This window comes from Ranitomeya variabilis, chromosome 2 (genome assembly GCF_051348905.1).
Source record: "Ranitomeya variabilis isolate aRanVar5 chromosome 2, aRanVar5.hap1, whole genome shotgun sequence".
Taxonomy (NCBI): Eukaryota; Metazoa; Chordata; class Amphibia; order Anura; family Dendrobatidae; genus Ranitomeya; species Ranitomeya variabilis.
In genome coordinates, this window is record NC_135233.1 from 430,222,730 (window position 1) to 430,234,928 (window position 12,199).

Below are 12,199 nucleotides of genomic sequence, written 5' to 3' on the forward strand. Positions count from 1 at the left end.
AGATTTTTCATCAAGAAAATACGCTGCTTATCAGTTTTGGGTCATTTCAGGAAATATGACATGTATCAATTGTACAAGCAAAAATAGGAATCTTGGAATATTTCTCTGATAAGACAGATTATTTATCCACTCATCAGCCACTTACGCTCCCCCTGCCTCAACTCTTCATCCACTCTTCTGAGCTGCTACAATATGTGTTGCTCAAAACAAGACAGACTGCCAGCTCACTGAGGGGTCAGATTACAGGAGCCTGTTGACGTTTAGGCTATGTGCCCACGATGCAGAATGTATGCAGAATTTTCCGCATCAAAACCGGATCCCTTGCCAGGAAATCCGCTTGCTTTTTTATTGTGTATTTGTCGTGCTTTTTTCGCGGTTTTCATACTTTTTTTTCCAATGTGTCCAAATGCAATTCTATAGCGGCAAAATTGCATATTTTTCGCAAAATTAATGAACATGCTGTTTTTTTTTTCCGCTGCAGAAAAACACGCAGCATGGGCACAACAATTGCGGAATGCCATTTAAAATAATGGGATGTTTTATGCAAGCGTTTTTTAAGCGTTTTCGCAGCGCAAAAACGCAGCAAAAAATGCAAAAAAAAAGTGCTCACATAGCCTTATAGAGATGGCAGGTGAAAGAAAAATAGTGAGAGAAACAAACTGTGCTACTGCTTTCTCGTAAACGTTATCTCCAGGATGCTGCTGCTTTCTCCAAAGTCTTTTATTTTACCCTAGTGCTGGATTAACAGCTACACTGCTCAGTACTGCGGTATAATTTAGATTGTGAGCCCTATCAGGGACAGCGATGATAATGTGTGCAAACTGTAAAGCGCTGCGTAATATGTTAGAGCTATATAAAAATAAAGATGATGATTATTATTATTATTATTATAATGCATGCTGTTGTGGCTTTTGAATATGCACTACATAGAGACAGGAGAGAAGGAATCCCACATGTCTGTGTGTGCTGTGTATTGCAAACATCATAGCAGCTGCTCCACCCACTAGCTGAGAGACATCTGGACATTAGAGACAGAGCTTACAGAGGAGAAAATGGTGATTGATGCATATGATGACCAGAAATAGTGTTATTCTTCAGGTACACACTTAGGACAGTTTATTCTGAAAAAAAAAATGCCTTAAATAAGAGTCCAATGATTAGCTGATGATCATCAGTCTAACTTCTGTGATATCCACTGGGTGTTGGAGAAGCTGGACCCAAACCAATAGTCTTGCCAGTTATCTCCTCTGCAGTAGTCAGATAAATATCAATCATTAATGCATGACATTGCAGTTCTGCCAGAACCCATAGAGGGCAGTCCTATGTCCACACAGAGAAACCTGGAGTCATGAAACCTCCCCTCAGACACTGCCTCCAGAGTCATGAAACCTCCCCTCAGACACTGCCTCCAGAGTCATGAAACCTCCCCTCAGATGCTGTCTCCAGAGTCATGAAACCTCCCCTCAGACGCTGCCTCCAGTCATGAAACCTCCTCTCAGACGCTGCCTCCAGTCATGAAACCTCCCCTCAGACGCTGCCTCCAGAGTCATGAAATCTCCCCTCAGACACTGCCTCCAGAGTCATGAAACCTCCCATCTGACGCTGCCTCCAGAGTCATGAAACCTCCCCTCAGATGCTGCCTCCAAAGTCATGAAACCTCCCCTCAGTTATGCCTCCAAAGTCATGAAACCTCCCCTCAGACGCTGCCTCCAGAGTCATGAAACCTCCCCTCAGTCACTGCCTCCAGAGTCATGAAACTTGCCCTCAGACACTGCCTCCAGAGTCATGAAACCTCCCCTCAGACGTTGCTTCCAGTCATGAAACCTCCTCTCAGATGCTGCCTCCAGTCATGAAACCTCCCCTCAGACGCTGCCTCCAGAGTCATGAAACCTCCCCTCAGACGCTGCCTCCAGAGTCATGACACTTGCCCTCAGACACTGTCTCCAGAGTCATGAAACCTCCCCTCAGATGCTGCCTCCAGTCATGAAACCTCCCCTCAGACGCTGCCTCCAGAGTCATGAAACCTCCCCTCAGACGTTGCTTCCAGTCATGAAACCTCCTCTCAGATGCTGCCTCCAGTCATGAAACCTCCCCTCAGACGCTGCCTCCAGAGTCATGAAACCTCCCCTCAGACGCTGCCTCCAGAGTCATGACACTTGCCCTCAGACACTGTCTCCAGAGTCATGAAACCTCCCCTCAGACGCTGCCTCCAGAGTCATGACACTTGCCCTCAGACACTGTCTCCAGAGTCATGAAACCTCCCCTCAGACGCTGCCTCCACAGTCATGAAACCTCCCCTCAGACACTGCCTCCACAGCCATGAAACCTCCCCTCAGACACTGCCTCCACAGCCATGAAACCTCCCCTCAGACACTGCCTCCAGAGTCATGAAACCTCCCCTCAGACGCTGCCTCCAGTCATGAAACCTCCCCTCAGACACGGCTGGAGGCAGAACGCTGTCAGATTTACTAACCCTGTGCAATCTTCAGGGCGCAAACCATCTAGAGTCTTAAAATGTGCTACAAATAAATGTATCCCAGTGTTGGATGATACATTTACAGGATTTTCACATGCTTCTGTCTATCTTCATACTTATTAGTTGGCTTATTCTGCACCAGCAATTTGCACCATAATTTTGGAAGCATTTTATCATGTGTTTTTGCATTCAGGCTTTTGCACTTAGGCCGCATTACCTCATTGAGCGAGGTATTCATCAATATTGATGAATACGGACTTGAAGACTTTCCAAAACTCACTGCTGGCCCATAGGCCATTGGTCTCATCTATCACCTGTGAGGCATGCTGGGAGCTGTAGATTGACAACAGATAGATAGTCACAGGGCGTTGGGCCATGATGTTGTATATCAGAAGCCATTATGTGGTTCTGGCCACGTAGTGATGAATATATGCAGGGGCAGAAGACAAAACCTGCACATAAGACCCACGGTAAATAAAAGGACTAGCGAATCCAGGGAGAAGCAATATCACTTCACCATCTATGACGCATGTCATGTACTATATACACAAGTGCAGCAATGCGCCTCATGCACCCCACGGCACACGGTGCAGGAGAGCAGCAGATTAACCAGTTAGTAGCCGCAGGTACATGCAAGCAGATTGCCATAATGCCAACCGTCTCGTCACCTTCCTCTATTTGCTGTGCCGCATATCAACTATTTTCTTATCTAAGCATCTGAGAGCTAAATTCAGGGTCCACATGATGACTGCTCCTGTCTCCATGGAAACCTAAGCAGGGCTCTTCTCCACCAGGAGGGCAGCCATATTGGAACACTTGAACGGGTTAATTGTATCAGAGAACGGGATAACACGGGACCACATGGCCGCTCTCGTCTGCCCATTTTCCTATTAGCCATTAAATCACTCACTAATTAGATGTTGGTGGAATGAACCTGAGGAACCATCGTACTGTAACCCTTTGTTTGCATTTCATCGGAGCACTTACATGCTGCATTATTCTACGCAGGATGCGATTTAAGGCAGCAAATACGATTATGGTTTGACATACTGAACTATTAGATTATTTCAAGAGAAGAAGTCAGTGGAGGCACCAGGGTTGGGGACACTAGTAAGCAGCTGGGGTTTACCATCACAAACATGCAAAAAAAAATAAAGGACATTAACAGGGAAGTGAGTCCAGAAGCAAATCACACATGCAGGAGAGAGGGGTATGGCACGTCATTGCATGCACGAGAATGACGTACACTGTCCTCAGCCTCACCTGCACAGTGTGCATACTGTCATAAATTACCTTCCCCATGAAGAAAGGTGCACCATCATTGGCCTAATCTGCACACTGTTGATGCACTGCTGTCCTATGAAGCAAGGTGTATTATCCTTGGCTTCGTCTGTACAATGCGCACACACCAGTAGCTGTTGGACTCCTCTACCTGGTTAATGTATAGGTCCTTTACCGACGGCAGCTGGTTTTGACATTGGTATAAATACAGGCTGGTGACTCCAAATCTAGTGATAGTTTCTCTTTAAAGAATTCTGACTCATGACGACTTGGAACCTATTGCAATGAGTGAAGGCTGAATCCAGAAACCTGGGCCTACGTAATTTTAATTACACTATATGCAAATGACCAGAATCCTCCTCCAGTCTTTAAGGCGTGTTCACACATACACCAGGTATAATGAGTGACACAATATACTCTGCATTTCCTATTCCACTAACACTCTCATGGCATGGGTCTGCACATGTGGTCGTCCATGCTGGGAATTTAAGTTTTATAACTATTCATCTTACAATATTAATTTATTTCACAGCAGGGTATGTGTCCACGTTCAGGCTTGCTTCAGGCTTTGGTCAGGATTTTATGCAAGTAAAATCCTGACCAAAACTGCACCTGAGGTCACTGGCAGGTCACCTGCGGTGTGCCTGCGTGTTTTGCTCATTGTAGCAACATGCTGCGTTTTGAAAAACGCACCGCGCATGCGTTTTCGCGGCAAAAACGCATGCATTTTTTAACGCATAGTGGAGTCGGGATTTCATGAAATCCCTTCCACTATGCTGTAACATCTGGACGCTGCGTTTTTGACGCTGCGGAAAAACGCAGCGTCAAAAACGCAGCGTTTCCTGAACGTGGAAACATACCCTAACAAAGCCACAGACTGAGCAGAGATTGCAGAGTAAGGTGTCCTTGAACTTAGTCTACGTTCACATTAGCGTTCGGCGCCGCAGCGTCGGGCGCCGCCCCTATATTTAACATGGGGGCGCATGGACATGCGTTGTGCTGCGTTTTGCGACGCATGCGTTTTTTTGGCCGCAAGCGTTGGGCGCAGAGAACGCAGCAAGTTGCATTTTTTTTGCGTCCAACTTTCGGCGAAAAAGGACGCATGCGTCGCATAACGCAGCGTTTTAGCGTGCGTTTTGTTGCGTTTTTGTTTGCGTTGTGCGTTGCGTCGCCGACGCAGCAGCGCACAACGCAAATGTGAACGTAGCCTTATTCATCCCATGAATATTTTACCTCTTAGAAATATTTATTGGGGTAATCCTGTGAAATCATTTCCATACATATCAAGTGTCAGTAATAGGTGTTTTGAAAGTAATCTGCAGTCTTTCTAGTCTAAAAATATCTTCTTTTTTTTCTTCATTATTGATCTATGCATTTCCCTTGGATCTGCTGGGGGTATCCTCTGGGCAATATCAGTGTCCTTCCCCATCTGGCAGCCGACAATATGGCCCCTTTCAGGCTGAAATCATACATCCTTATTATATGGTCCATGCTCAGGTGCAATATGGTACATGACCACAGTCTCATGGTCTGAACAAACAGCCTCCTACGCTTTTATGAGGCCGCTGGGACAGAAGACATGCGACCAGTCTGGGTATTTCACTCAGAGCATGCACTGTATGATATGGCCCTGTGACTCCAGCCTCACTTCTTTTGCAGCTATACTGCTAAGTGCTACAGAGGCTCCGCTCCATTCCTGACAAGCGGGCAGAAAACCATTTTTATTGGCCGCCCTGATCAGAGGATCACGAACCACAGATCCGGCTGTGGGTAAACAACGCTGTCAGCCACAAAAAATTTAATACCAAGCTTCAGATATTTTTTTTGCAGAATGTGACAAAATATCCCGATGGATGTAACGCGGGCCTGTGTACACTTCACTCAATGACACACGCAATTCACCTAATTAATGGAAACAGCCTGAGAGCACATCACGGAGAAAACTGTTCATTAATTATTTAATAAATTAGTCAAATGAAGCGGCTTTGAAGACACAGGGAAAAGACCCAAAAGTCGTCAAAGTCTCCAGAATTCCAGAGAAAATGGGACTTGTCCAGCACTGATTGTAGTGGGTAAGGCATTGGTCGGCTAGTATATATCGTATTTCATTCCCGACATTTCCAGATTTTTTTGCACTGAAGTTGGTAAAAACAGAAAAATCTTTAATCAGATGATGGCAGAAATGGTAGAAGCAGCAGAGGAGTGTGTTGAGCTTGTCAGGGGCAGTCACCTGCTTACTCATGGTTATGCCTGTGAGGTTAGAGATTCAGGTGATGTCCCATCAGGCAAGAAGAAAGTTGCAGGAATTACCAACTGCAGCTTAGTAATGTTTTACTGGACAAGAGTGTACTGATTATGTAGGAGGCAGTGACCTGTTCACTTATGGTCGTCAATGAGGTTAGAACTGCTTGTAGGAAGGGTTGAAACATGCATGGTTTCCAAGCAGCACAGATGAAGAGTGTACCGATTATGTAGGAGGCAGTCACCTGTTCACTTATGGTTGTCAATGAGGTTAGAACTGCTTGTAGGAAGGGCTGAAACATGCATGGTTTCCAAGCAGCACAGATGAAGAGTGTACCGATTATGTAGGAGGCAGTGACCTGTTCACTTATGGTTGTCAATGAGGTTAGAACTGCTTGTAGGAAGGGCTGAAACATGCATGGTTTCCAAGCAGCACAGATGAAGAGTGTACCGATTATGTAGGAGGCAGTGACCTGTTCACTTATGGTTGTCAATGAGGTTAGAACTGCTTGTAGGAAGGGCTGAAACATGCATGGTTTCCAAGCAGCACAGATGAAGAGTGTACCGATTATGTAGGAGGCAGTGACCTGTTCACTTATGGTTGTCAATGAGGTTAGAACTGCTTGTAGGAAGGGCTGAAACATGCATGGTTTCCAAGCAGCACGGATGAAGACTGTACCGATTATGTAGGAGGCAGTGACCTGTTCACTTATGGTTGTCAATGAGGTTAGAACTGCTTGTAGGAAGGGCTGAAACATGCATGGTTTCCAAGCAGCACAGATGAAGAGTGTACCGATTATGTAGGAGGCAGTGACCTGTTCACTTATGGTTGTCAGTGAGGCTAGAGCGGCATGTAGGAAGGGCTGAAACATGCATGGTTTCCAAGCAGCACAGATGAAGAGTGTACCGATTATGTAGCAGACAGTGATCGGTTGCTTTCTTTGGTTATGTTAGTGTTGGCAGGTTTGTACATTAAGGTGACATTTAATAAAAACTAAGATTGGAAAATAGTTACGTGAGTAGTCACAGGCTACTATGAAAGTATAACAGTGGTGTGTAGACAGGTGCTGACTTGTAGGAAGCAGTGACCGTCCACTGATTCACCTGCTGAGGACAGGAATCTGATGGATACAGCGAGGCGATGAGTGAGGAGCTTTCCCAGCAGTATAGAGTGTTTCAGAAGGTGCTGCAGTAATGGCATGGCTAGTTTTGTTTTCTACCCGGGTCAATAATGTATATTCACAGCACTATGATGCCTACGTCACTCAGCACCTGCCAGCCCCAATGCAGCAGTATCATAGTGTAATGACGGGAAAAAAGCACAAACAAATTTAATACATTGAATATCCCCTATACACCCAGACGACCATAAATCCAGTTTGACTCAATACATCTTCATACTCTCAATAACGCGGTTATACATTATCAATAAAATTCCCAGCACCACAAAGGGTAATGTAAAAGCTCATCAAATAATCTAATATCCTACGTCAAATATAGAAACACCACAAAAGTAATCCAGATACATGTAAAGACCTGTAAACCTGAAAATACAAAGAATCTGACGGCTCATTGCCAGAACGGGCCCAGTGCCCCTTGTATGATTACTCATAATATGCCCGGCGGGTTATAGGACAACCTGGCGCCATATAAAGTGCTGGATAAGAATGGTGTCCTACCTCTATCAGGAAGTCCCCAGTCCTCAGGCCGGCTTGCCAAGCCACTCCATCCTCATCCACAGATTCAAGGTACTGCAGCGCAGGGAAGGCAGGTGTAGGGTTAAATTCCTCAATAGGAGTATCCGCTGGGGGGGAAATATAGAGGACAATAGTTCAATCAGTGCATCCAGAATATGTGCAAAAACTGTTCTAAATGATACAATGTTCACACTGGAATTGTGGGCTGATACATTCACATACGGTGCGTGCACGCGGGGAGTATATACCGTCCTATCTGCTGGTATATATTTATGTGAATCTTCTCCGATTTCTCAGTACATAAGTAACCTTTCTGGAAGCAGAGATAAGCGGAGTTCCTTCTGCTCTTCCATGACCAGGTTCTCTGCACATCTTAGGCCTCCTTCACACATCTGTGTTTCCAGTACATGTGATAACCGTTTTTTTCGCGGATACCGAACATACCAATTATAATCTACGGTGCTATGGACATGTCCATTTACTCCCGACGGCACAAAGGAATAGAGCCAAGTTTTTGGGTCCGTGAAAAACACGTGACACCGTTGATAGCATCAGTGTACTGTCCAAGTGCCGTCTGTGTCTAAATATTGCAAAGTACGGTATATGAGAAGCTTTGTCATTCACTTCTTTATTTAGCTATACTAGAAAAAACCCTGATGACAATGATGGTAAAAACTGACACACAGATATCACATTGATAGAAAACACCGGTGCTGGCTTTTCACATACGTGTTTATACGGACGTGTGAAGGAGGCCTAAGCCTGGGTGCACAGTGACCATCGGCTCGTGTCGTCATACATCCTGTGAAACTTACTGTTTTTTAATCTAAATACTATTTTTTACTCTGGACAACCACACAGAGATTGGATTGCTCCTTACATGGTTGACAGTAGCCATAGCTTGGACACATCCATTGCAAAAAACCATACCCTCACACTGTATGCTTTTGATTCTGCGCACATACTGCATATAATGTAAAGCACCGTGCATTATTTCATACAGGGGGATGATGCAATGGGGAGATAGAAAAGCAGCAATGAGTCAGGATGCAGCTGCTGCACTGAACATAGCTGGTAGAAATGAGTGATATGGAAATATGTGGATCTTGCTAAATGAACTGTTTGTTCCTGACTGTGTTTGCTGGTGGTATTTCTTAGTCCACGTAAATAAAGAATGGAGGTCTAAATACAACCAATGGGTCAGAGGAGCACCCCACCCCGGGCACAGCAACAGTTACACCTGTGCATAGCCCCCCGGCACCTGCCCTCATACATGACCCTCATTACTGCTAGTTAGCATTACTTTGCATAATTAAACCATAAAGTCGCAGCAGGGACTTGTACACCTGTCAACACAATTATCATCAAATGCGAAGTTATTATATAAAAAAAAAAAAACATGTTGAACCCTCCCAACTTTATTTGGTGTTTCCGAATTTACACTCGTCCTCCGCCATATTTGCATATCGTCATGTATTTGCATATCGTCATGTATTTGCATATTGTCATGTGCAGGGCGTAGAGCATCTATATTCACTAATCCTAATGTCTTGTCAGTCTGGGGGAGGATCCGGTGTATGACGGCAGTCAGCAGCGCTACGGGGATACTAGAATGGAAGGCGAGCCTTTAAATAGACGCAATATGCTAATGCACACGGTGAAGATAAAGGCTTTATAGCCCTGTCGGAGGGCTATAAAGGTGATGAATGGGGATAGAATGGGGATAAAATGAGCTTGGGTCCTTCCAAAAATTAGGAAGGGGAGGGGCAACTTGCCAGGAAACTCATGCAACTTATTACAGTCCATCGTGGACGGTGTCGGAGCGGTGTAAGATGCCTTTTAACCCTTGATACAGCCGCTATCTGAGATATTGTGCAGGAAGCATGGTGGAAATACCAGGGCACGCATTATTCCTATATCAAACAAGATGCGTCGGCTGCTTGTGTTAACCCTTTGCATGCGAGCAGAGCCAGAAACACTTGCTGCACCCCCTCCTCTTTGAAGCAGGCGCTGATCCTGGATGGTTAATTGAGGCTTGCAAAAGTTTTGCATGTTTACCCAGCGCTGTATGAAGGTAGAGGACGACCATGGAGCATGTTCATGTATGTAAGCATGAGGTACGATTGTACCGAATGGAAAAGCAGGGGGAGAACGGTGTTGTCTAGCAACTGGGAGCACCAAGAAGAATTCTCGTTAAATTTCAGGCACGATGAAAAACTCACACAGACACATTACCTGACACTGGCATGGATGCCTCTTACCTTTTGCCCCTCTGAGTACAAATCCGAAGCCTTCATTATCCTTTTTCTGCAGAACCACGGTCTTCTCTTCGATAATGCAGTCACTGTGGGGAGAATTTCGAGCATAACGACCATTATTACAGCCTCTCATCATCACGGCTGCAGTTGCTCTTCGAGAATACATGTTCATCATCATCATTGTCAAACCAAATTAATCAGATGGCATTGGAGGTGCCAAGCATGGCATCAAAAATCAAGGAGAGAGTAGGCAAAAACATTAAGAAAAAAAGAAAAGAAATAAAAAATTAAAAGAAAAAAAAAAAAAAACAGCTACACCGCAGGAGCCCTACTACATGGCAGAATGCAGGAGCTGTGAGGGGAGGAGAGCTTGCGGCAGACAGAGGTAGGAAGCCGGCATGCTGATCCTTCCTATGTACAAATGGCTCCGGGAGCGTATGATCATGTCAGCTGTGTGCCAGACGGAAACTACCCACAAGAACTGAACAACAATCCCTTAATAAACTCTGCGGCTATGGATCCACCAGGGTCCTCTTCCAAAATCTAACAACACCCAGCCAAAAATCAGGTGGCATCATGAAGACAGATTTTTTTGGGGGTTCTGCTTTTAGTCCCAGCCAGCCAAAGGCACATATATGGAGTCCCAGCAGAGAGCCTTGCATCAGACCCCCATTTCTAGTCTTATTAAATGTTGCACGCTGTAAGGATCCCACATGATCATGTGACTGCCAGGAATGCTAGCAACGTGTAGCTCCGCGTCATCCGCTGCAAATTTCCCCGGTGTCAGGAAAACTGCATCATCTCAGTAGTGTAGCAGGGTGACGGCTCTATTCCCAGGGGATGGAGGAGGGGGCATTAATAACAAAAATAATCCCAACCTCTATTGATAACTACTGTAAAGCTACCACCATTGTGACAGCTGGCTGCTGCACTAGGATTAACCCCTTGGTGAGGAAAGTAAGACTGAGCCTCGCATAGATGCTCAGAGATGTACGTCTGGAGCAAGGATGCCCGTCTGGTACCTTGTCAGACAGTGACCCCTCCAGGAGCAGAGATCAGCCCCATCACTACAAATGGCATCGCAGAAAGTCTTAAAGCATGACTGTAGGACATGCCAAGATCAAGGATCAGATTGAAGGATTGCCCTCGCAGTGTGGACGTCTGCCCCAGGCGAGGTGCTGACGCAGACTGCCTCCCCCTTTACCTCATATGACCCTTTTCATTTAAGGAGGTGATGTGTGACATCTGAGCGTTAGTGGTGATGGTGACGGGTACAGGAGCTGCACTGGGCATCCTGCTTGGTCCTGACTCAGGGATGAGCGACGTCACTGGGGCAAAGAGGGGACCGTGCGAGGATGAAGAGACTGCAAGACACAGGTCCCGCATCCTGCACGCTCACATGAATACAGATGAGCTCCCTCCACTACCTGGACGGCGAGATTAATACTATGGGGACGAAAATCAATCCACAAGAACCGCAGACTTTATTCTGCCTCCAGTTTATGAACCAGCTCAAATGGGACTGGAGATAAAAGATGCAGTATATTGAATGATGTATGCTGTCCTATGCCCAAATACTGCACATATACTATACTGTGCCAAGCTGTAAACTTCCGTACAAACGGTGTGATTCAGTGGTAGCATTCACACAAGGGCGTCTTCCCACTTGGCATTTCCACTGTGGACCTCAATGTGAACACGCACCAACATCTGAAGGATAAATTGACAAGTCCACAGAGCGGGTCATGTGTAAAATCTGTATGGAAGTTTCACTGCCGTTTTGGTAAGTGGGAACGCACCAAAAGAGAGTAAAATAATCGTATAACAACCCAGAAAAACATCTAAAGAAACGCAGGCCCCCCCTATACTTGTTAATGGTTTCGATCATTAATAGTGATGCGCGAATGTGCTGGGGTAAGGTGTTATCGGATGCGGAGTGACTTCGTCGTCTTCAGATATGTTCTATTCTCAGCGCCTGCGTGTCTTGCGACTATTCTACAGCCATGAGACATGTAGGCGCAGGGACTCGAACACATTTTACGATCGCGCCGAGGACAAACACCTTACCCGAACATGTTCACTCATCAATAATCATTAATTCTTACACTTTACCCGAGCGCATTCACTCATCAATAATCAATAATTCATTGCTGCTTTTTTTTTTTTTTAACAGTCTAAAGAAACGTTATATATATTAGATAAAAGTCAGAGGGTTTGGACAGTCACCTAATGCTTATGGAGGTCTC

At 45.4% G+C, this 12,199-nt stretch overlaps 1 protein-coding gene across 10 annotated transcripts in view; it reads right to left on the reverse strand.

Moving 5' to 3' along the window:
* Positions 1–12,199, reverse strand: part of SHANK2 (SH3 and multiple ankyrin repeat domains 2) — a 672,686-nt gene that overhangs the window by 219,695 nt on the left and 440,792 nt on the right. For all 10 annotated transcript variants that reach the window (XM_077286975.1, XM_077286974.1, XM_077286973.1 and 7 more), the window contains 2 exons: positions 9,957–10,039; positions 7,678–7,802 (listed from right to left, as the gene is read on the reverse strand). In XM_077286975.1, the coding sequence (XP_077143090.1) occupies positions 7,678–7,802; positions 9,957–10,039 (208 nt within the window). The remainder of the gene's footprint in view (positions 1–7,677; positions 7,803–9,956; positions 10,040–12,199) is intronic.